Consider the following 23,955-nt stretch of genomic DNA (forward strand, 5'->3'; position numbering starts at 1 on the left):
GTGCCTTCTTCAAGACTCACAAGACCTCAGACTTCAGTGTGGAGGTTTCATGATATCTCTTAGCCTGCTATCAAAGGCAATATTACTCTTGGGGCTTCTGTATGGGAAAGTATGCTTGAGGAACTTGCAAGTCTTATTTTCCCTTCTCATGCTCACAAGAAGCTTGCAAACACTATTTGGGTGATTGACACCCCCTTCCTCCCCTCTGCTATACATAACACACTCTAGCATTCTACCCCCTCTGTATCCTATTGAGACAATTCAGAATCATCTCCTGTGGGCTTTTATAAGCACACTGCTGGCACTTGTCTTGAAAGAAGTGAGTACCAACTGCCATGACAAATGCCGGGACAGACCCTGGTTTACGAACTCACCCTTATGCGTCTGTACAAATGTGTTCACTTCTAGGACTGAGGAGTCAGTTATTTCTCTTAGAAGATCATTTCTCTTCCCTTCATAATGTGCCATTTGGGCTAATTCATCAGATTTTTCTGTGATGAGGCCATCTGTCCAGTGGGAACTCCACCAAGGCCACCAGTTTATTTCATGTGGCCCACCAGTTGTCAGTTTGTAAAGCATATGTCTCTGATTTAAAAGAAAAGTCTGGCTGAGCTGAAAGAGAACATTGCTAAATTTTCATGGGAATGTTCAATTTTGAAAGCACGGACATCAGTGGAGTTGTCTGGTTTCTTGTTGATCTTTCAACTAGAAAGCAACAACTAAGTAGTTTGGGCTTAATTGTCTTAGAATTTGGACAAGTTTGCAATAAGTTTTTATTTATTTGTGAAGGGAGTTTTTTCCTGATTACTTCAGTAGCATCAACTATTTTTTTCAAGTGAATTTATCTTAAATTTGTGTGTGTGTGTGTGTGTGTGTGTGTGTGTGTGTGTGTGTCTTGTCTATTTCCGTATTTTTTATTTTTTGTGGTGAATTTAGGGCCTCACGCTCTCCTTCAGCTTTTTCACTCAAGGTGGGTGATATACTATTGGAGCCATTCCTCCAGATCCAAAGCTTTTTTCTGGTTTTTATTAGAAAGAAGAATCTTTGGGATTTGTCTGTGAAGGCTTTAAATCATGCTCCTCAAGCTGCCACCTCCTGAGTAATTTAGATTATAGGCATGCACTACCAGTGATAGCTTATTTGAAAACTTTTCAAGTACTTTAATAACACATATTTGCAGATAAATGTTAATAATTACACTTGTATTTTATTTTGTCAAAAGAAAAACATATGAGACCTTTCAGTTTTCTTATTTCATTGATAATTCCTAAATACAGGACCTTAAGAAGACTCCACCTATTTTGAATATTGTTCGGTATATATAAGAATTTAGCCTCACATATGAGTGTGACTGTATGTACATACACATTTATGACTTTCCATGTAGTTAACTATAGCTATTCTAAATTTAAGAGCATATTCTCTTATGAATATTTACACATCTGAAGCCACTAATATAAATAAGGCAAAATCATTTAATTTTTTTTTTTTTTTTTTTTTTTGCCAATCCTGGGGTTTGGACTCAGGGCCTGAGCACTGTCCCTGGTTTCTTTTTGCTCAAGGCTAGCACTCTACCTCTTGAGCCACAACACTACTTCTGGCTTTTCCTATATATATGGTGCTGAGGATCAAACCCAGGGTTTCATGTATGTTAGGCAAGCGCTCTACCACTAGATCATATTTCCAGCCCCCAAATCATTTAATTTTATCACATATATGGAACAACTTAGAATTCATGCATTTAATTAAGTTACCATCAAATGTGTGAGGGATAAAGAGTTCCCATCAGAGTAATATGTAGTACAAAGAATTTTGATTATATCTTGGAATTAAGAACTGCTTGTAGACACCAGCAGCCCAAGGATCAGAACTGGTCTTGCCCTTCTACACCTAAGGGCCTGTGAGCTGGCCAGGCTCAGAGCACTGATTGCCACCATGGCCCAGATGTGGTCCTTGCTAAGATAGCCTCCTCTTTTCTACGATTTTGGATATTATCCATATGAAAAACTTCAGTCTGTCAGGAGTATTCAAACACATTTTAAGGTGGTCTTATTTCTACATGTTTTTAAGTAAAGCATCATTCTCTGACCATCCTTGTTAAATGTCTCATGTCTAGGTTTTGAAGCCAGAGCATATTCTGTTTGAATGGTCTTTGTGATGGCTAATTTTAGGTGTCAACTTGGTTAGGCCAGTGATTGCCAGTGATGGGAAAACATTATTCTGTATGTTTTGGTGAGGCGTTCTTTAAAGATGAGATTTACATTTTAAATCATTAGGCTGAAGCACATTACCCTCCGTCATGTGGGAGGTAATTGTCAGATCAATTGGAGACTTTTATAGACAAAGTCTGATCATCCTTGAAGAAGAGGTACTCCTGCCAGCAGATTGCCTTTGGACATAAGCTCTCCCCCAATGTCAGCTCTCTTTTTCTGGGTTTCCAGCCTGCTGGCTTATCCTGCAGATTTTAGACACACCTGCCTATACAATCATGTTCTTAAAACAAATCCACCTTAATGTAAATAAAATGAATTTAATTGCATATGTAGAAGAAATATTCATGTATATCCTTTTCTTTCTGTTTCCCTGGAACTCTGAGGAAAACAGGCTTTTCCTCCTGCCTTTTGAACTAGCATGCTCTCTAGTTCCCACAATGTCCGGTGGATTCTTTTTCTAAATATTCTGTTCTTTAATATCCATACAAGGCTTACAATTAGTGAAATATACCTTTGATCTTATAGGATTTGTCTTCATTAGCTAGCATTGTTCTCTCAATCTCAAGATTGTCATGTAAAAAATACAAAAGTATTCACTCTCTTTGTACTTTTCTGCCTTATGCACTTGTTCGAGAGTTAAGATAATTTAGGGGAAGTTTTATATTGACTGAATTTTATTCCAATTACTTCAGCATGTACAATTATACATATTTATGTATGTATGTTTGTATGTATTTATGTATTACTAGTTAGAGAGCACAAGTACTCTAATCATAAATCCACACTCTAGGATTAAGTAGTAATTTTGAAAGACCCTCCATCCTCAGTTAGAAATCTATACAAGAAGTTTGCTAAATTAGATATGTTGCAAATAATGAGCGAAGTGAGTGAAGTCAAAATATTTATATTCACTTTAGAAGTATTTTACATGAATGGATTTTGAGTCTGGAAGGCTGGTGGTATATTACCAGCTTTTACTGTTAACACCTAATGATAGCCTTCCATTTGCTCTCGCATTCTGGCCTGCGGGATCTGTGGATTCAGATATATTGATAGGTGTCCCTTCCTGTACAATGTGGACATAATGGGTTTATGTACATAAATGCAAGTTTCTTTTAGGAATGCCTTTAGGACAACTCTGGGGCTTAGTAGTACCTGAGATAGGGCTATGGGTCTCTCTTTCCAACCAATGTTTCTACATATAGCAGAATTTAGTTGGAGATTTTCTTTCATTGAACATGGTACAAGAGGAAGACACAAACCCCTCACCTATTAGAATCTTTTTAGACTATCAATGTTTAATGCAAAATGCCTCTAAATTGTGAACTCCAGTATGATTGGCTTCATTTTGGGACAGGAACCTAACATAACAATAAATCTATTCTGAATTAGTGAGCTTGTCTTAGTTCTGAGGGAAGAAAAGGAAATCTGAGATGATGCATTGCTCCAAGACTTATCAAGAGTGTCTTGATGTTTCATTGCCAAATTTGCTTTTAAAACTTTGCAGAAGGGACTGGCTTCTCAGGCTTACTGTTAGCTTCAGCCTAGTGCCTCTAGCAAAGACACTGCAATCATGGGAAGGTGAGACAGTGTTTTGCCAAGGAAGCTTGCAATGAGCACAGCCATTTGTGGAAGCCTGTGAATGCTTGGCTTCTCTCCAGGAGCACACTGTGCCAAGTCATCCTCTGAAACTCAGCATGCTAGAACCTGGGACACTTTCCATCTTTGATGTGTCAGGAAGATTAAGCGGAACCCAGACTGCAGCTGGAATTGAGACCTTGTGGGAGCATTGTAGGAGATTCCTTCCAGTCAGTATTTACAGCAAATGCTGAATTTATTTTGAACTGCATTGATTAAAGAAAATGTGTCATAAGGAAGCAAAAGAAATACTTTTTTTTTTTTTTTACTGTTGAGGAGTATTGTCTGGAAAGGGTATAGCTCAAGTGATCAAAAATGTAAATAAGATAATGATTCTAGTTGTCCTTTTGTAGTAAGGTAAATTTTACTTTATTACCTTTTTTTCAAAGCCTTGAGCTGCTGGTTCAGAATTGTGATTCCTTGCTAAGCATGGGTGTGAACTTGTTAGTTTGAAAGCCTGATTGCTGTGAAGCAGTAGATGAGGTCTTGTTTTGTTTCCTTTAATCAAGGAATAGAATTTCGTTTCTTGGCTCTGAAACAAGTTTTAAATTTAAGCATCCTTTTGTTTGCCTTTCTTAGTGAAATAAAACAGGAACAACTGGAAGGTGACTGAACTAAAACTATATATTTACCATGAGGGTGTTGATTGTTTCCGAGATACTATTGGCCTTGAGATTTTGTGTGTGTGTGTGTGTGTGTGTGTGTTACACTAGTACCATGATGAAGCACTGATTATTATTATTTATCCATATTTTTGCATAGTAATTAACGTAATAAAAGTATAAACAGTGATGCTACTTTAAGGAAAGTGAGAGAATCAAGGCAGTATAGATGAAAGGGAAGGCATTGATGTAGATCAAGCTTCCTTTCCTTTTTCAGTCTTCCTGCTCCAGTTAAACCACTGTGCATTAATAGCACATGGCCTTGGACATAGGATTTTGACAGGCTACACTCCAAGTTAGCTATATCAACTTTCATTTTATTATTTATTTATTTTTCTTAAGTGGCATTAAGGATCATAGCAGATGAAATATTCAAAACCTGTGAATGACAGTATAAGTTATGGAAGTATCTAGGGAATTATTTTTCTTATCATCCTCTTATTGAACCAAACATATCTGCATGGATTCCTTTATTTCATTTTTGCAACCCTCTTATGGGGTATTTTTATAACAGCCGCTTTGTAAATAAGGAAACCGAAGCTGAACCTAATTCTATGACTTTTCAAAAGCTATATAGGTAGGGAAATTAGAAGACTTTAAACTAGACTAAAAATTAGTACCATATGAGAGAAAGAGAGAAAAGAAAAGAGTACCTTTTCACAAGGCATGTTGAAATTAACTACAACAATGATATACCACTTATTTCCATGACATGGAGTTCATTTCGCTTACTCCTGCTATTACTGTAACTGATCTTAATGACCCGGATACTGTATATACATGTATGGGAACTAGGGAAGGGAAAGGGAATACCAAAATCGAGAGACAAAGGACAAAAGACTAACCATTGCAATAGCGATACTCACAAAACCAATTGATATCAACCAACTGTACAACTCATGTGGGGGGAGGGAGCTGGGGAGGGGGAGGGGATGGATGGGAATGAAGGAGGAGGTAACAAGTTGGATAAGAAATGTACTTACCATACATATGAAACTGTAACCCCTCTGTACATCACTTTGACAATAAAGAAGAAAAAAAATTAGTACTATACTAGTTGGGGGAGTCATAGAACTTGAGAATGTCTGTGTTTGCAATGTGCCTTCCTGCTTACTGATGATGTGTATGGTGCAGATCCTATCATGTCATGAGAGTTATGCATCTCTTCAGCCCCTGCAGATTTACATATTTGAGTATTTCATGATTTAGTATGATTTTCACTATTAGTGGATGATTTCTCACTTTGGACTGTTAAAATGGTACTGTTGTAAACTTCCTTGAAAATACACATTTGCAAATATTTGTATACATATTTATAGGTAACATTAGATGACAGGCATTTACACTTAAAATATGAATGCTATTTTTAAATGATAAAATTTGCAAACCAACAGCATTGGGGGTACAGTCCAGAGCCTCACATCTGCTAGGAAAGTGTTCTGCCTGTGACCTACCTCGCCTCCATCCCCAACCTTGCTTTTGGGGGACTTAAATTTTTTTTTTCTTTTTTACATCTTACACTTTTATTGTAGTTTACAAAAAAACTTTCTTATAATACATAGTATCACCTTGTTTTAATTTTCTTTATATTCTCCCTCTTTCTTTCTTTCTTTCTTTCTTTCTTTCTTTCTTTCTTTCTTTCTTTCTTTCTTTCTTTCTTTCTTTCTGTACTGGCACTAGGGCTTGAACTCAGGGCTTTGCATTTTGGCTTGGCTTTTCTCAGTGCTAACATTCTACCATTTGAACCACAGCTCCATTTCCAGTTTTTTGCTGGTTAATTGAAGAGAAGATTCTTGTGGACTTTTCTTGTCCTGGCTGGCATTGAATCATCATCCTCACATCTCAGTCTCCTGACTAGCTAGGATTATAGGTGTGAGTCACCAGCACCCAGCTTACATTTGCTTAATTTTTAATTAAGATGAATATTTTACATTATTTGCTAGACATAAATATATCTTTGTTAAATTGTTGATTTCTTTTATGTCATTGTATATGCAATTCTTGGTGTTGAATGAGCCTTTGTGTGTTGCAGGCATCCATTTTTATCTTAATATTCTCTTACAATTGGGATTTTTTTCTTACAGTTCTATTATGGTGCAGGTACATTTTCTTGTCTGGAAATATTTAACATTTTTCAAGACAGGATCTCACTATGTCTCACTATGTAGTGTAGAATGACTTTGAACTCAGTATTCTCTTACCTTAGTCTCCTGCAAAGATTCCCAGAGTATATTGTCATGTTTGATGACACAAGCTTTTATTACTTATTATTATGTGGTGCTGAGGATTGAACCGAGGGCAACACATTTGCTAGGCAAGGGATCTGATGCTGAGATATATAACTCCTTAGCATTAATTTTTACTTACATAGTTTATTCATTTCATTTACAATTTTTAGCATCTGTGAATTTCTCTCTAGTCTGTTAGTTGGACATTATCCCAGTTTTTCTCTTAGCACTTTTATGGTATATATCATCAGTCTTGTGTATCTGTGGTTTCTTTGTCTCTGGATTCAATTAACTACAGGTTGAAACTTTAGAGAAAAAGCCTGAACATAGACATACTTTTCCTTACCATTAGTAGCTAAACAATGTAATATAGCAAATACTTATGTAGCATTCATATTGATGCTAGGTGTTAAAATTACAGTGTGTGGGAAGGATGTGTGGGTATATACAAACACCAAGCAATTTTGTATGAAGGACTGGAACAGGTATAGATTTTGTATCCATGGGAAATGAAGGTCCTGAACCACCCACCTATATATGCTAAAGATAAATTTACATTGAATTCTATTTGTGTTAGTGATATGAAATAGGAATATTCAGACATCTAACTTTTTGCACACTCTATTAAATGGATCACATTGACTAATTTGAGCAGAAAAGGAGTGAAATAAAATAAGATCTAAAAATAAACCTATCTGAGAGCCAAAACTTCATTGCCTTGATGAAGTTTCTTGTTTGCTTTGGTATACAATAGGTCTATGTCATTCCTTACTATGTTTGTTAATATAGCTTATTTATCTCCAGTAACATAGGTGTGATTTAAAATTTATCATTGGAATTCATAAGTTGGGATAATGTTTCAGGCATTGGATGTCTTTACTATCTTCAAGATTTCAATTCAGGAAGGTCATTTTGCTTCCCAGTTTTTCAGGGCTTGTTATGTTCTTTTTCAAGTTTATAGAGAAGGAAATCCTTGAATACTTATAGGTAGTAATTTACTAAGTTTTATAGTTTTTCATTTATTGTTACATTTTTGTAAGATAAGCATACTTTTTATGTGCTGATTTTTAAACATTGTTTTGCTAATAGTTTTAATAATTGTTTCTGTTGAATTTATTGTGTATTTTAAGTAAACAATAGTTTAATATGAAAATAAAGAATTCTGGCTTTTTATGCATGCTCTTGTAATTTACTAGATTATAAGCAAATATAACAGATTTTTTTCTTGTACAAAATGAAATGACTATAAAGGCCTGATAACTCAAAAATGATCAGTTTTTAATATGTGGTGTAACCTTGTAATTTTTTCTTCTGATTAATTTCAGAATATCTAAAAATGAGCTTTATAGAGTCTTAATTGGGAGGATATGTATTAAGTGTGCTTTCCATCCTGAAAAAAGTTGTTTATTTATTTAAAGCATCTTTCCCTTACATATATGACACACTCTCTCTCTCTCTTTCCCTTTCTCTCTGCTACTCTTGTCTTTCTCTGTCTTTTGCTGTCCTTCTCTGTCACTCACATTCTATGTTCAAGTGAATTTGACTATGTACCAGCACCACTTTAATGCAGCTCAAACCCATGACATCAGGTTGTCGAATCTTTAGCAGAAGTAGACAAGTAACAAACAGGAATGAATTTATTTCCAGCTGCCCCTGACCTTGGTGCCAAGGTCATGTATGATCCGGATTCACATCCATATTGGTGTGTGTGTTGAAGTTACTCACCTAGCAATGTGATATTGTGATCCACTCAATTGTTGGCAATTTTTCAAACATGTTTCTTTTTACCTACCTTTGTGTATGTGTGTTGAGAGTGTATGTGATGCTATATTTGAAACATATTCCTCCTCTATACTTGAATCTTTCTTTTCTTTGAGATTGCACTACAACTTCCTGTCCTCTACAGAATTCTTCCTTTTCTCAGGCAAATATAACAAATTACTTGGTATAGTCCTGTGTTATGTTAGTTATTGCTTTATATTATTGTTGTTTATTTCGATTTCTGTATCCCTCCCCCCATCTGTGAGCTACTTGAAGCCATGCCTTGACCAGGGAACAGTTCAGTGGCTGACAAGAGATGCTACTCTATACATTTTTGTTGAATAAGTGATTAAAATACAAGAGAAGTGAAAGATCAAAATGGGATACAAGAAAGTCAGAAGTGTAACTAGAGAGTTCCTGGAAGGAAAATTGGAAGCATATTTTGAAGGATTTTTAAAAAGTACAGACTCCATTATATGGAGATGTGCATTTTGGTTCTGTGATGTTCACTGTGGTTGAAAAATGTAGGGCTTTGAACCATGGTCCTCCTACCTCTGACTCTGAGTCGCTAGGACTGGAGGTGTGCCACATATTTAGCTTGTTTGTTGAGATGAAGTCTTGTTATAACTTTCTGTATCAGCTGGTCTCAGACTATAATCCTACTATCTCTGCCTTTTGAGAATCTAGGATTAGAGGTATGAGCCACCATCCTTGCCTGACAAGCAAGTAATGACTTCAGTTCCATTTCAAATATTACATAACAAATATTTCAGTTGAAATAAGGGCAATCATATTTCCTATGGCTAAATCTAATGTCCACAATTTGTTTTAATCCTAGCATTTTGAGTGATTTATGTAAGAAAACTCTCAGTAACCTAATTTGTCCTACAACTTTTGAACAATATTTTGATGACCATTTAATAGAAATATTTATTGAAATTTTAATTTAAATCCATATGCAAGTACAATGAGCGATGAGAGAGTAGAAAGTCTAGCATAGTCCAGGACAAGATAAAATAGGTTTCAAAAAAAATAGAAAGTTTCAATGACTATGATTAAGACATAATGTAGCACTGATGTACTTTGACATGATGTGTCCTTGGTCCCAGTTAGTTGATGCCATACAGCAGGTACAGTAGGGCATTTGCTTAGGAAGCTTCCATTTGCCTGGCCTTGATTTATCAAGAAACAATGTAACACTAAAGTTCATCTGTTACATTTTGATTATCTAAAAGGTAATGAACAATACTGTTCAAATAATGCATTCTGTGACTGCTGGTGTATCTTAAATCACTGAAATTGGTAAAATGATTCATACTTTTTTTAGATTAGTAAGTTACCTTTTCCTTATTCCATTTTCCTTTTTTCTCACATTTCAATTAATTTAAAGACCAAACAATTGTTTAGCAGAGAATCATCCCATTGGCTTTTTAAAAAAGTTACATAGCTTTGGAGACATAGAAAAGATTTTTTTTCTGTCTATGTAGAGAAGGCAGTCTTTCCTGTATTCTCATTTTGTTTGGCCTATTACTACAGGTTTTCAACACATACTCCAATGAAGACTATGACAGGAGAAATGAAGAAGTTGACCCTGTGGCTGCATCTGCTGAATATGAACTTGAGAAGCGTGTGGAAAAGCTGGAACTTTTCCCGGTTGAGCTCGAGAAAGGTACATGAGTGCTGTGGTACATGAGTGCTGCTCCGTTAGCATCCTGGAATTCTTTTTCTCGACGTTTTACCTTTCTTCTTGGACTGGATACTGTTTTAACATGCACAGAGTATGGATTCTGATTCTGGGTAGCGGGTGGGTTTTACCCACTCCCGACTCAAACCCAGCTCCATTAGCTGGCTGGCAGGGATAGCTGATGTAGCTAAGAGCTTAGAGACAATCTGCTGTATGGTTTGTTTTCTTTTATTTCATTTGTGGAAGGAAAAAAGTCATGTTTGGGCTCAGAATGTGGTGCATGTGAGAACTAGTTCAGGAAAATGATAAAGTTTGGGGTCAAAGGCAGTGGAATGCAGGAAGATCAAATACCAGGACTACTCTCTCCCCATCTCTGAGGCAAGGAGGCTGAAAGGAAGCAAAGAGAAGAGGGAATGGATGGGTTTTATCCTGATTTTCCCCCTCATTGAATGGTGGTTTGTCCACTGCAGTAGCTGCAGTGTGGACTGGCGACTGCAGTCTTTACCATATCAGGCATAGATACCAGGGCTAAATTATGGCTCCATAAACAAGAAAATAACACATTGAGGAGCTGGAAATGTGGCTTACTGGTAGAGTGCTTGCCTAGCGTGCATGAAGCCTTGGGTTTGATTTCTCAGCTGGGTTCAATTCCTCAGTACCACATAAACAGATAAAGCTGGAAGTGGCACTATGGTTCAAGTGGTAGAATGCCAGCCTTGAGCAAAATGAAGCCAGGGACAGTGCTCAAGCCCTAAGTTCAAGCACCAGGACTAGAAAAAAAAAAAAAAAAGGACACATTGAGAAAGCTTTGGAAAAAAGCACAGAAAAGTCCTGATATAACTTGAATAACCAAAGAGAAAAAAAATCTTACTCATGGTTGGGTGTTCAAGTATGACTTTAAAAGGGCATTCTTAAACAAATTAGTTACAACAGTAACTTCCTTGATTTTTCAGGGAAAAAGGTATATGATGGAAACTGAAGAGAAAATGGTGGTTGGTGTTGAGACTCAAATTGGTGACCTAAGAGACCAAATCTAAGAAATATCCCCACTTAATTCTTAATCTTGAGGACAAATGTCCAAAACAAAATCATGAAGGACAACAATCCCATGATTTGTGAGAACAGACAAGGGAAGAGAGATGCAACAAGTAATAGTAACTTTTCCTTGACCTGGAAAACAACATAGAAACTTTCTTGCTCCGGAAACTGCTTATTTAGTTGTGAATGAGAATAGCTAAAAAGAAAAAGAAAAAAAGTTTGAGATGATCTTACTAGGTAGCACAGGTTGGACTCAAATGTGCAAACCTTCTGCTTTGGCCCCCACATGCTTGGATTATAAGCGTGTACCAGGATCTCATGCTTTTTTGCCTTTTTTTTTTTTTGCCAGTCCTGGGCCTTGAACTCAGGGCCTGAGCACTGTCCCTGGCTTCTTTTTGCTGAAGGCTAGCACTCTGCCACTGGAGCCACAGGTCCACTTCTGACCATTTTCTATATATGTGGTGCTGAGGAATCGAACCCAGGTTTCATGTATATGAGGCAAGCACTCTTGCCACTAGGCCGTATTCCCAGCCTGATCTCATGCTTTTGATAAAGCAATTATGTGAGACACAACTAATAGACAAGTGACACATTGTGTGCATTAGAGATGACAAAGTTAGTATCTGTAATCTTCTAATTATCTTTTCAAATTGCTGGGACAAAAAAGGCAAACTCAAAAGACAAATTGGCATTTTTCAGAAGAGAAAAGCCCTATGAGTACACTCTTTAACTCACTAGTGGTAAACATGATAATGGGTTTTTTTTTTTAAAGAGAAAACAAGCTTTGATCTGCAGAGTATAGCAACAGCAGCCTCTTTTCCTGGTGGGTGGGCCTACTTCCCTATTTGTACACACAGAGGGAGACAGCACAGTTGAGTTCTTGACAGGTCAGCCCCATGGCTGAACTGACTTCTATGAGTCAGTGACCTTCATGTGTGTGGATTTGAATATGTTCTGTGTGTGTTCTTCCTCTGAACAGAGAGAGGAGGTATCAAGAGCAACTGTTCTTTTCCCCCCTTGTTTTGCCATTCAGTTGTTCTTTCTTCTTGTAGGCAGTCTGCACTAGATTTCAGGGTAGCTTCAATTAGTGTTGCTTCTCCCATAATCTGGGTTTCCAGCTTAGAAGAGTCAAGCCATTTTTTAGTTAGAAGAATCAGACTTGCTGTGCAAAGAAGGAAAGGAATTTTTTAAAGGCCTGAATCTAGGCAGGGAAAATGGATTTTAAAACCAAGAAGTAATTTTCACACAGGATAGCGGCAGGAATTTAGTGGCATAGTAGTACAGACATTTCACATGTGAGAAGAATGTCACATTCTCACAAGAATGTGAGAAGAATGGGAAAGTTTTGTTCATAGCTCACTGTTGATTTGATGTGTGATCATTCATATTGACGAAAAACCCTGTAAGTAAAGTGAATGAAGCAAAGTATTCAGACAGAATATTGATCCCTCTGAGATTTTACACAACACAGAAACATTCTTCATTGTAAAAGTCCACAGTGGTTGCTTTTGAAAATAAACAAGGGAAGCATGGATGTAAAATGGATGTAAACACTGGGAAGACTGTCATCATGAATCCATCATCTATAGAAACCAACTCATACTCTAGAGCAACTCGATTAATATGAACAAGAATTCTACCATCAACTAACCTTGAGACACAGAAGAGAATTCAGATGGGAGAGAAGGAACTCTGTCCGCATAATCTGTGTGGAAATGCCTTCCACACACATCTAACCTCCAGGTGCACAAAGAAACTCAGTCTGCTGAGGAACCACAGAACTGTAATGAGTGCAGAAAATTCTTAGTGAAAGGTCTCTTGAAGAACTTCAAAATATGTATATCAGAGAAACAGTTCAGCGAAATAAGTATAAGAAAATCACATGCAGGCAACATTCTAAGTGTAATGAATGAGAAAAGTCTCCCATGACTGCTCATGTACTCGGCAGCACTGGAGAGGTTCCTGTGCCTAGAATGCATAGAGGTGTGCCTTTAGCTGAGGTTCGCATCAGCAGATTCACAGAAAACGTTATAAAGATTCCTTTAGCATATAGATGAACAAACATATCACCTTTTTGCCAAATTACATCTTTTTGAGCAAAGATGTAGTTTTGTGTACTCAGAGCAGAAGTTATACTTAAGGTAAAAATTGTTGACAAGTAATAATCAATAAGAACAGTCCTCCACTGAGGAATACTCATTTATGAATATTTAGTAAAGTTATGATTGAAAAGTCTTTTAAAAACATTGAGCATTCTTTTGAGTATATGACTTTGTTTTCCATTAAAAATCTATCACTCTTGATTAGCCTCTATCTTATTTTTTATCCTGCTGATAAGCCATGATTACAAAGGCATTGATGCTACTAGAAAATAACCTTGAATTTTAACAAAAAATGTGATATGCAAAATATTATGTCCTTGATTTCATTGGTGTTAAACTATATATATAAATAGGAAGGACAAAAGAAAATGTGAACAAATAACATGATTTCAAATTGAGTATTAAAACAGTTCTCAGTATGACTCATTTTGTTGTTGCCAGTAAAATGGTAGAAATGTGTACCTATCCATGAAAAAGTGACTTAACATGCTGTATCATCTAACATGCACTTTTATGCTATCTCTAGACATGACTTTGAGCTATATAAAATGATATGATGAGATAGTGAATTTTAATAGTAAGGTAGCTATAGATACAATTTCATTATTGTAAGAAAAAACAAGCTGAATGAATATAAGTATAATATGTGTGTAAGCGTATGTGTGTGCTTGAGTGTATATATATGTATGTATATCTATGTATATGTGTGCATATATACATATATGTACATATTATACCTATAAACACATATATTTGTGTAAGTGTGGAGGAAAGTACTCAAATTTGAATTTTATCTTTTTTTTAAACTTTCTATACTTGTGGGTCAAACTCAAGACTTTGCAAGTGCCAGGCACATGGTGTACTGTTGAGCTACACCCCAGCCCCATACTGTCTCATTAGCACCAGTGGTGAAAAAGGAAAGATAACCCCATGAATAAAGGAAAATTTCCAAAAAAAAAAATTATGACTCATGTTTATTTAAAACTGTGAATGTATTTGAGTACTTTCTTTCTTTCTTTCTTTTTTTTGCCAGTCCTGGGCCTTGGACTCAGAGCCTGAGTACTGTCCCTGGCTTCTCTTTTGCTCAAGGCTAGCACTCTGTCACTTGAGCCACAGCGCCACTTCCAGCCATTTTCTATGTATGTGGTGCTGGGGAATTGAACCTAGGGCTTCATGTATAGGAGGCAAGCACTCTTGCCACTAGGCCATATTCCCAGCCTTTTGAGTATGTTTTTAATGCCTAAAAGAATTCATAAGATGATTTGGAGTGATTGTGTGGGGTGTGTGTGTGGGGGGGGTGTGGGTATGGGTGTGCTGGTCCTGGTACTTGAACTCAGGGTCTGGGTGCTGCCCCCAGAGTTTTTGTTTTTTTTTTGCTCAAAGCTAGAACTCTACCATTCCTGGCTTTTTGGTTAATTGGAGGTAAGGGTCTCACAGACTTTCCTGTTTGGGATGGCTTCAACTGTGATTCTCAGATCTCAGGCTCCTGAGTAGCTAAGATTACAGGCGTAAACCACGGGTGTCTAGAATGAGAGTCTGTTTTAAGGAAGATTGATTATGCGGTAACCAGATTATTGTGTTTTCTGGGACCACAGTGAATTACCAACCATGGAAAAAAAAAACAGCTAGTATAGCACTCATAGCCCTTTGGGGAATCTTACTTGATAGCTTTAATCTCCAGCGTAGAAGGCAATCATATCATCTGTGTTAATAAGAAAGATGCCTAGAGTCCATGTTTCTTTGGGTCTGGCTCACTTCACTTAGTATAATTTTTTCCAAGTCCTTCCATTTCCTTACAAATGGGGCAATGTCATTCTGGACTCTATGGTCTCCCTTATTGGGAATAATTAGTACAGGTTTAGGCAAGTCATAGCAGAGCATCACAAGAGCCCAATAGCTATACCCTATGAACACATAATATGGTGCTAAGTGAAATGAACTCCATGTTATGGAAACAATTGTTATTTCACAGTCGTAACTACTTTCAACGTCCCATGTGTATCTGTAGCTTCTATTATTGATGATGTTCTTGTATCACCTTCCAGTGGTTGTACCTACACTATCTCTGTAATCTTATCTGAGTATATTGGAAACCATGTATACTGGTATTAGAACTAGGAAATTGAAAGGGAATACCAAAATTGAGAGACACAGGGTAAAAAAAGAAAAACAACTACAAAAGCAATACTTGCAAAACTGTTTGGTGAAAGTGAACTGAACACCTCAGGGGGGGAAAGGGAAAGGGGTGGAGGGAGGGGGATATGAGGGACAAGGTAACAAACAGTACAAGAAATGTATCCAATGCCTAACGTATGAAACTGTAACCTCTCTGTACATCAGTTTGATAATAAAAATTTGAAAAAAAAAAAAAAAAAGAAAGATGCCTAAATTCAAAGCAGCATATAAGCCTCACCAATTAAGTAAGGCAGCTGGATAAGTGTAAAATTAAGGTTTTGTTATGTTTTCTTTTTCATAGATGAGGATGGTCTTGGGATAAGCATTATTGGAATGGGTGTTGGAGCTGATGCTGGACTTGAGAAACTGGGAATATTTGTCAAGACAGTAACAGAAGGTGGTGCTGCTCAAAGGGATGGCAGGTAAGTGAACCACTGTTCTTAAGTGACTTTAGGTTCTAGAAAATTCTCCTGGAGAGTTCTATCTTTTTTATCTTTTGATTTAAAAATATATAATTTTATTGTTATTATTAAAGTGTTGTATAGGGAGATTAACATTTCACAATTCAGGTAATGTGTATATTTCTCTTTGGGATAGTGTCACCTTCTTCTTTTGCTTTCCCCTAGTTCCCCCCCCCCCACACACACACACCTCTTTTGATAGTTTTTAAACAGAGTTTTCTCCAGTGTTGAAAATATGGTAGCACTTGAATTACTTTCTGATTTGTAGATAGAATATCTGCTTTAATGCATATTAGAACATCGAAGAGGTAAATCTATATCTATATTAACTTGGACAGATGTCCATCATGAATCTATCTAGTGAAGAGTAGAAACAATTGTATGGGTAGTTGAAAAATGTGGAGGATGGAGGTTTTATTTCATAAATATTGAAACAAGTGATAATTGTTTTCACCTTTTTGGAAATGGCAGAGGTAAAAATGGAAATGAGGAACTCTGCTTAGGCATTGATGAGAATTATAGACATTAGTGTTTCTACCCAGGTTTTTGATATAAAAACATAGACTTTCATGCTCACTAAGCTTGTATATGAGTAGGGGTGGCAGTTTGCATGGATTCATCTACTTTGGTCATTCTGTTTCACTGCAGGTGTCAGGTCATCAGTTTGATGTTTTAGCCTTCATCATCGCAAGATGATGCAAATATTTATATTTAAATGGATTTTTTTTCACTTAAACATACTGTCATGAACTTATAAAGCGAATTGACAGAAATTGTGAGCTGGTATTGAGACCTGTAGTAGTTCTTCTGTAATTCTAGAAACACATGTTGATAGACATAGATATTTCCCAAGGGGTACTCAAATGATTTTTATAAATTGAAAGCCATATCTTCTGTATTTTCTTTTCCATATGGTGAGGAACCACATCTTAAATCAGTAGCCTTCTTTGTATTCCTGAGGCATAGAATATAATGTTTTTCACATAGAAGATCTGAAATGGAACCTTTGATTGCAGATTCTACTCACTGCATATACATCATGCTTTAAACAAAGAAACTAATGTGGAAGGTGTACAGTGGCACACACTAACTTTAGCTACAAAGAAGGCTCGCAGTAAGATAGTGAGTTCTAAGCCAGCTTGGGTTAAGATAGCAGCTAAGCCTTGTTCCCTATACAAAATATAAAGGGCTGAAATTGAGGCTCAAGTGGCACAACACTTTCCTACCACACATGAGGTCAACTACAATCCCTTGCACCTAAAAAAAAATAGAAAGTACAACATGAATACTGTGTTTAAAAGTTATTTAAGTCTGTCTTCTTTTAAGTGTAGATAGGGAAGTAACTTTTTGATCCTCTTCAGCAAGTTACATAATAGTAGTAGTAGTAGTAGTAGTTTTTTCAGTTATTCGTTTAATACATTTCTTTCAGATGAACTCAAATGTGTTTATAAAATCTATGCCATTTGTCATTTATTTTGATCAAAAATTTTATTTATTTATTTTTGGCCAGTCCTGGGGCTTGGACTCAGGGCCTGAGCACCACTGTCCCTGGCTTCTTTATGCTCAAGGCTAGCACTCTGCTACTTGAGCCACAGCGCCCCTTCTGGCCATTTTCTGTATATGTGGTGCTGGGGAATTGAACCCAGGGCCTCATGTATACGAGGCAAGCACTCTTGCCACTAGGCCATATCCCCAGCCCCTGATCAAAAATTTTAAAGAGTATTCCACAGTAATAGAAATTAATTCTTCATATTCAAACAAGAATGAATCATTTTTGAAACATCTCTCTTCATTGAGTTGCTATGAATCCAAACCAAATTGAAAACACAACAAACGTAGAATATTTTACATTCAGCACTTAACTAGTTCCTGTTATTCTGAACACAGACAACTTTGATTTCCCCTGCTGTTTATTAAAGTTAGGATTATTTTATATTAATCTATTTAATGAATTTCTTCTCCTGTATAGTTACTTATATCTATAGTAGATCCTTGCTGTATCACATTGTATTTTCCTGAACATTTACTTAGTGTATGAAGCCCTGTTTTGTTTTGTTTTTTGTCAGTCATGGGGCTTGAACTCTGGGCCTGGACACTGTTCCCGAGCCCTTCAGCTCAAGGCTAGCACTCTACCATTGAGCCACAATGCCACTTCTGGTTTTCTGATGGTTAATTGGAGATAAGAGTCTCATGAACTCTCCTGCCTAGGCTGGCTTTGAACGGTGATCCTCATACCTCAGCCTCCTAGGTAGCTAGGATTACAGGTGTGAGCCAACAGTGCCTAGCCCAACTGTTGATAGAGCAGGTGCTTATGAATATTTCCATGACTACATTAAGAAAAGAAACTTATGAAATGAACAGAATCTTTACGATTACAAAGCCAGGAATTTTACTTCCAAACCCTTCACCTGCCAATAGAGATGGGAAGCTATGATTCAAATATTACACACACTTCAGTGTTAAGTACATGAATGTTAATTATCTAATTTTCCACTTGAGTTTTTCTTAGATACAATGTTTAATTATAAGGAACAGTAAATAGTATATATAAGACCTATGTATAAATGTATGGTACATTAAACAGTAGTAATGCAGTACATATCTCAGAAGTAAGTAAATACGAACACATTTTTTGCATATACATAGAAACAAGCATTGCATATACAACTTGAATGGTAGGATTGCCTTCAGTTCCTGATGATGTTATTTCTTTGGGAGAACTGGTATGAGGGCCTAAGTAATAAGCTGGAAGGGTATCCCAGCTGGATCTGTTTGTTATGTTTTGATTAACCAAGGAAAAGAAATATTTTAAATAGGGATGTATGGTAAACTGAATCCCTCCATCATTACTTATTTCTTGTAAAGTATGTTCATAAAGATATCAAACATGTAATTAAATCCTGGATTTTATTATTGTATATAAAAGATAAATTTGGGGTTAGTAAAGATTAATATTTTAACTCCTTTATTAGGAATGGTATGAGATAATCAGATACATTCATTTGTTTTATTTCCTCTTCCTAAAGAATACAAGTCAATGACCAGATTGTGGAAGTGGATGGAATCAGTTTGGTGGGTGTCACACAGAATTTCGCCGCAACAGTTCTCCGAAACACCAAAGGCAATGTCAGGTAAATATATTTGGCTGAAATATATGTAATTATAATGAAAATTTTTCTTTGATTACTAAAATTCATGTCAATCAATATGACCCTTATCAATAACATAGAAAGCTTTGCCAGAAAGAATTTTGAGATAATGGTCTGAACAAATATTAACTTAGGTCTCCAATCATTTTAACAAAACCCTTTGTGTAATAAATTGAGTTTGAAATGATTATATATATTATATATTCAGCAACATGTATTATTTATACAAGTAGGCTAGATTATTTGAGACTAAATGTATTTTTTAAGTCTACACAATTATTTTTTAAAATCACCCAGGATCAGTCTTTGATGAAAACTTTTTTCCAACTTAATAGGCTATAAAATCTGTTCTTTTATTTCCTGAGGTCATGCTGTAGAAAAAGAATGTGTAGCAGTCTATCACCAACTATGGTCAAGATCTGAATTAGTTTTCTTAAGTTAAACTTTAATTTTTTTTGAAAAAGCATTCATTACTTGTATCTTATGCTTTACCAAGGTCTGCTGAAGGAACAAGCTAAGGAGACATTGTTCAGCATGTGTAATTTTGAAAGAAGGTTTAGTGTTCTCATCTTCAAGAGGAAGCTGCCAAATATTCAGAATATGTTGATGAGTTAACATTGACATAGAGTGGGCAGTACTTGAGTTACATTGTAGCATGCTTGATGTTGCTGGGCTGAGTTTGAGTTTGAGACTTGTTCAATAAGAAAGCAGTGCTTCATGCTGAAAGGGTTTTCTGAGGAATACAACATAAACATCTTTTGTATATAGGTACTTTGTTGATTATTCTAGAATACCCACAATCCTAAGAAATGTAGGTAAAATAATGGGAAAGTGCACCATAAAGCATGTGATGATTTGTAAGAACTGTGTAGGTGGGATCCTTCATAAACATTGTTGTCCTGAAAATCTCCAAGTGTTCTTGAGAGTATATTCAAGTCCTGTCAGGACATGTCTTGTAGCTGTCCATTAAACTGTAAGATAAAGAAAATGAAATAACCTGTAAGAACATTTCTCAGTTGAAAAGTAGTTTGTCGTGATATTGAACCATAGCTATTCCTTTCTTTCTCTTCTTACTGTGGATCACATAAATTTGCTTTATTTCAAGACTTGTACAAATTGTAAAGGGCTTCTTAACCGGTTTCACCTTTCTTCTTTTCAACTTTTCTTATTATTACCCTTAATAAAGGAACATAATGGCAAGTTTCAGAAATATGAAAGGTCATTATGTTAAAAGGAATTGGCCCTTTTTTGTCTCTATTAAAAAAGAGGAAAAACACTATACTAGAGTCTTAGAAAGATTAGTTCTCCATGTGTCATATCCATCTCCTCTTTAGAAATGTTCACTGCTGCCCATTCTGTGTAGAACAGACAGTTTTGGGTACTGGATATCTTTCACCTCCTCATCCATGCCTGGTATAGTATTGGACACTCATCATCCTTTAGACATGACTTGTATACTAGTGTTTCTGTGTCTTTCTTGCTACCATTTTTCTTATGTTTAGAATACATTTAGTTAAAACAGACCTATCTTGAAGAACCTATTGTAACTCCTTTGCCCTTCATGAAGATGCCTCTGTATCACCTAGTAAGAAGCTTTTGACATTGAGGTTACAGGTTTTTCTGCCTTTATCATTAGAAAATGCATATTTTTCCATTCAGCTAAGCTAAAATTTTGGTATGCACATGGGACTTTTAAAAAATCTTCCTTTGCTCTTGCCAAATCATTTAACCTGGGATTTTAATTTTTTTTAAATAAGTGATCCAGCATCTTAACACTGCAAAAAGGAAGTCTTTTTGAATATTAACCTTCTAAAAAGACATTTGATTCTCAAACTAGATTTTCCATAGACTCTCAAAATAGATTTTCTTTATAAAATGTTAACACAAGGAAACAAGGTTTAAAACCTAGACCTCCATTTTTAATGAACTACTTTAAACTGGAGATTTTAGATATCTATTGTTCTGTTTCTTCTTTATTCGAGAACTTCGATGTTATATTTGATAGCTATTAAATGTATTTTCAAATTTGAAATTTTCTAGCTTCTAAAATTTGCTATTACTAGAACAGAGCTGAAAGGAATATGTTGGATTCCTTACTGCAGAGCCCTGAAGGGGAAAGTTTTGAAGCTAGAGTTGGTGTGACTATTGATATTGTGATTTAGATCGTGATTTTTTAAGTATAAACTTTGGGATTTTTAATTTTCTCTTGGAAATGTGTAGGAGATATGAACCTGTGTCTGGATATAATGTGTACATATTATAAAGCTTGAGTTAGTTTAGAGCTCATCAGGACCAGCCAAGCACCCAGCTGCAGTTTGTCTGCATCATGACACTGATCTTATGATGAAAGCTATGGAATGCATATATCAAGGATAAATGATATTTTGCAAATATGTGTCAATAGTTTAAAACAAGATATAACTTATATCTGAAGTTCGTGGACTGTTAAGGTTAATTTTATGTCAACTTGGCTATCCTAAAGTATGTCTAGGTATCTGGCAAACGTTATCTAGTTATGCTGTGAGGGTGTTTGGAAGAGATTAGCACTTGAATCAATTGACTTGGAAATGATCACTCTCACCAAATAAAGCCCAAATAAAACATGAGTTAAAATAAGGGTGAACTGAAGCCCTCTGAGCTGGAGGCTCCATCTTCCCCTTCTCTTGAACGTTGGCATTCCTGAGTCCCAGGCATTCAGACTCATTCCAAGATTTACTTCAATGCCTTTCTTGTGTCATTTAAGTATTCATGTGGCCAGTTATTCCTTACCAAGCAAGAATCAGTTCATAAATCAGTGTTAGGTCATCTAAACTCCCAGTTTCTAACTTCTAAGCATGATTTTCACGTATAAAAAATACTTAGTAGAGCCCTAGCTTTGAGCTGAACAGCTCAGTGACAGAGCCCAGGCCCAGAGTTCAAGGCCCTCGACAGAAAAAAAAAAATGCTGTCAATATGCTCACCTTTACCATTTCCCCTCAGTTTTTGTACTTAAAACAAAGACTGAGAGAAATAAAGATAACATAAAGGAGTGAAGAAATAGTCATCTATCATACCTCAGAATCAGTGTTGTTAAGATTTGAACTCTTCCCAGATCAATCTGTTCAATAAACATAACTCCGATAAAAATCTAAACATATTTCTCTGTAGAAGTAATTTTTCTTTAAAGAGAGCAAAGTTAGAAGACTCTCACTGACTGAAAGTTGTACCAATCAAGGCAGTCTGGCATTAGGGTAGTGATTGTGATTAATAAAACAGAATGGCATCGCAATACAGACCTCTACAAATTAAAATAAAGGATTGTTTACAGAGGCTACTTAATAATTTAGTGGAAGAATTTAAATACTTGTTTAAGATTAAAATGCCTTTAAGTAAATGCAAAAAAGAAGTCACAAATGAATATTTATGAAATAATTTTCTTCCTTATAGAAGGTCTATAAGACTTATACTTCAATAGTTATTATTAGTGTAGCTTAATAGTAAGGTTTTAATTCAATGCTATTAAAAATGTGAAAAATCACTTAAACAGTTCACCAAAAGAAGGTATACAGCTGAGTACATGAAATGCTACACAACATGACTAATCATTGGGAGAATGAAATTAAGTCCACATTGAAGTACTAATGTGTAAGTACTGGAAAGGATAATATTTAAGACTAATAAGTTTACATATTATCAAGCAATATGAAACAACTTTGATCTTTTTCATCACAAATGGGAATGCAAAATTGCACACTTTGCTCTACAATTTGACAAGTTCTTACAAAATTAAACAGACATTTATCATACCAGCAGCAATTCCTAGCTATTTACTCAAGAGCAATAAAAATACACATCCAAACAAAGATTCATAATTGTATGTTCATAGGAGCTTTATTCATAATAGCTAGAATCTAGCAATAACTCAAATGTTCTTTAAGTGATCTTTGGATACACAGATTGTATTGTATCCCATTCAGTGAAGTACTTCTCAGGACTGCAAAGGAACAAATTATTGTTGCAATGAATTCCACATATGATGCTCAAAAGCATTATCCTGAGTAAAAGAGGCCAAACACAAAGGCAGCATAAAGCTGCTTGATTTCATTTCTATAATATTCTAGAACAATACAAAACTCTAGTGTCTGAAAGAAGATCTGTGTTTGATCAGAACCACAGATGGAGGGAGGGAATTACCTGGAGAGAGGATGTAAGGAAGTAATTTTTGAAGTAATGAAAGCATTCTATATGGTTGTTATAGTATTGGTTAGACAATGTTATGCTCATGCCTGAGAATCATAGTTCAAAGCCTGCCTCGGCAGAAAAGTCTGTGAGACTCTGATCTCCAGTTAACCACCAAAAACTGGAGGTGGAAGTATGGCGCAAAGTGGTAGAGTGAGGGCTGGAATGTAGCTCAGTGGCAAAGAGCTTGCCTAGCAAGTGCAACATTCTGGGTTCGATCCCCAGTACCAAAAAAGAAAAAGATATGAGGGACCAGGTAACAAACAGTACAAGTAATGTATCCAGTGCCTAACGTATGAAACTGTAACCTCTCTGTACATCAGTTTGATAATAAAAATTTGAAAAATAAATAAATAAATAAATAAATCAGTATTTAAAAAAAGAAAGAAAAAGACAAATATATATACAGTTGAAAAAAGTGGTAGAGTGATAGCTTTGAGAGGAAGTGCTCAGGAACACGGTCCAGGCCCTGAGTTCAAGCCTCACACTAGACAAAATACATAAATAAATAAATCAAATTATCCAACTTGAACTTGTTCAGTATATATCTTTGTCAAGATATGTATTCATATATCTATATAGATACCTATCTATCTATCTATCTATCTATCTATCTATCTATTGAG

General features: G+C 35.9%; 1 protein-coding gene across 6 annotated transcripts in view; it reads left to right on the plus strand.

Annotated features, from left to right (window-relative positions):
* The window catches only part of Ppp1r9a (protein phosphatase 1 regulatory subunit 9A), a 275,864-nt gene that overhangs the window by 156,073 nt on the left and 95,836 nt on the right, over positions 1 to 23,955 (plus strand). For all 6 annotated transcript variants that reach the window (XM_048340051.1, XM_048340052.1, XM_048340055.1 and 3 more), the window contains 3 exons: positions 10,039 to 10,171; positions 15,803 to 15,923; positions 18,989 to 19,093. In XM_048340051.1, the coding sequence (XP_048196008.1) occupies positions 10,039 to 10,171; positions 15,803 to 15,923; positions 18,989 to 19,093 (359 nt within the window). The remainder of the gene's footprint in view (positions 1 to 10,038; positions 10,172 to 15,802; positions 15,924 to 18,988; positions 19,094 to 23,955) is intronic.

The sequence above is a fragment of the Perognathus longimembris genome, chromosome 2 (genome assembly GCF_023159225.1).
Source record: "Perognathus longimembris pacificus isolate PPM17 chromosome 2, ASM2315922v1, whole genome shotgun sequence".
Taxonomy (NCBI): Eukaryota; Metazoa; Chordata; class Mammalia; order Rodentia; family Heteromyidae; genus Perognathus; species Perognathus longimembris.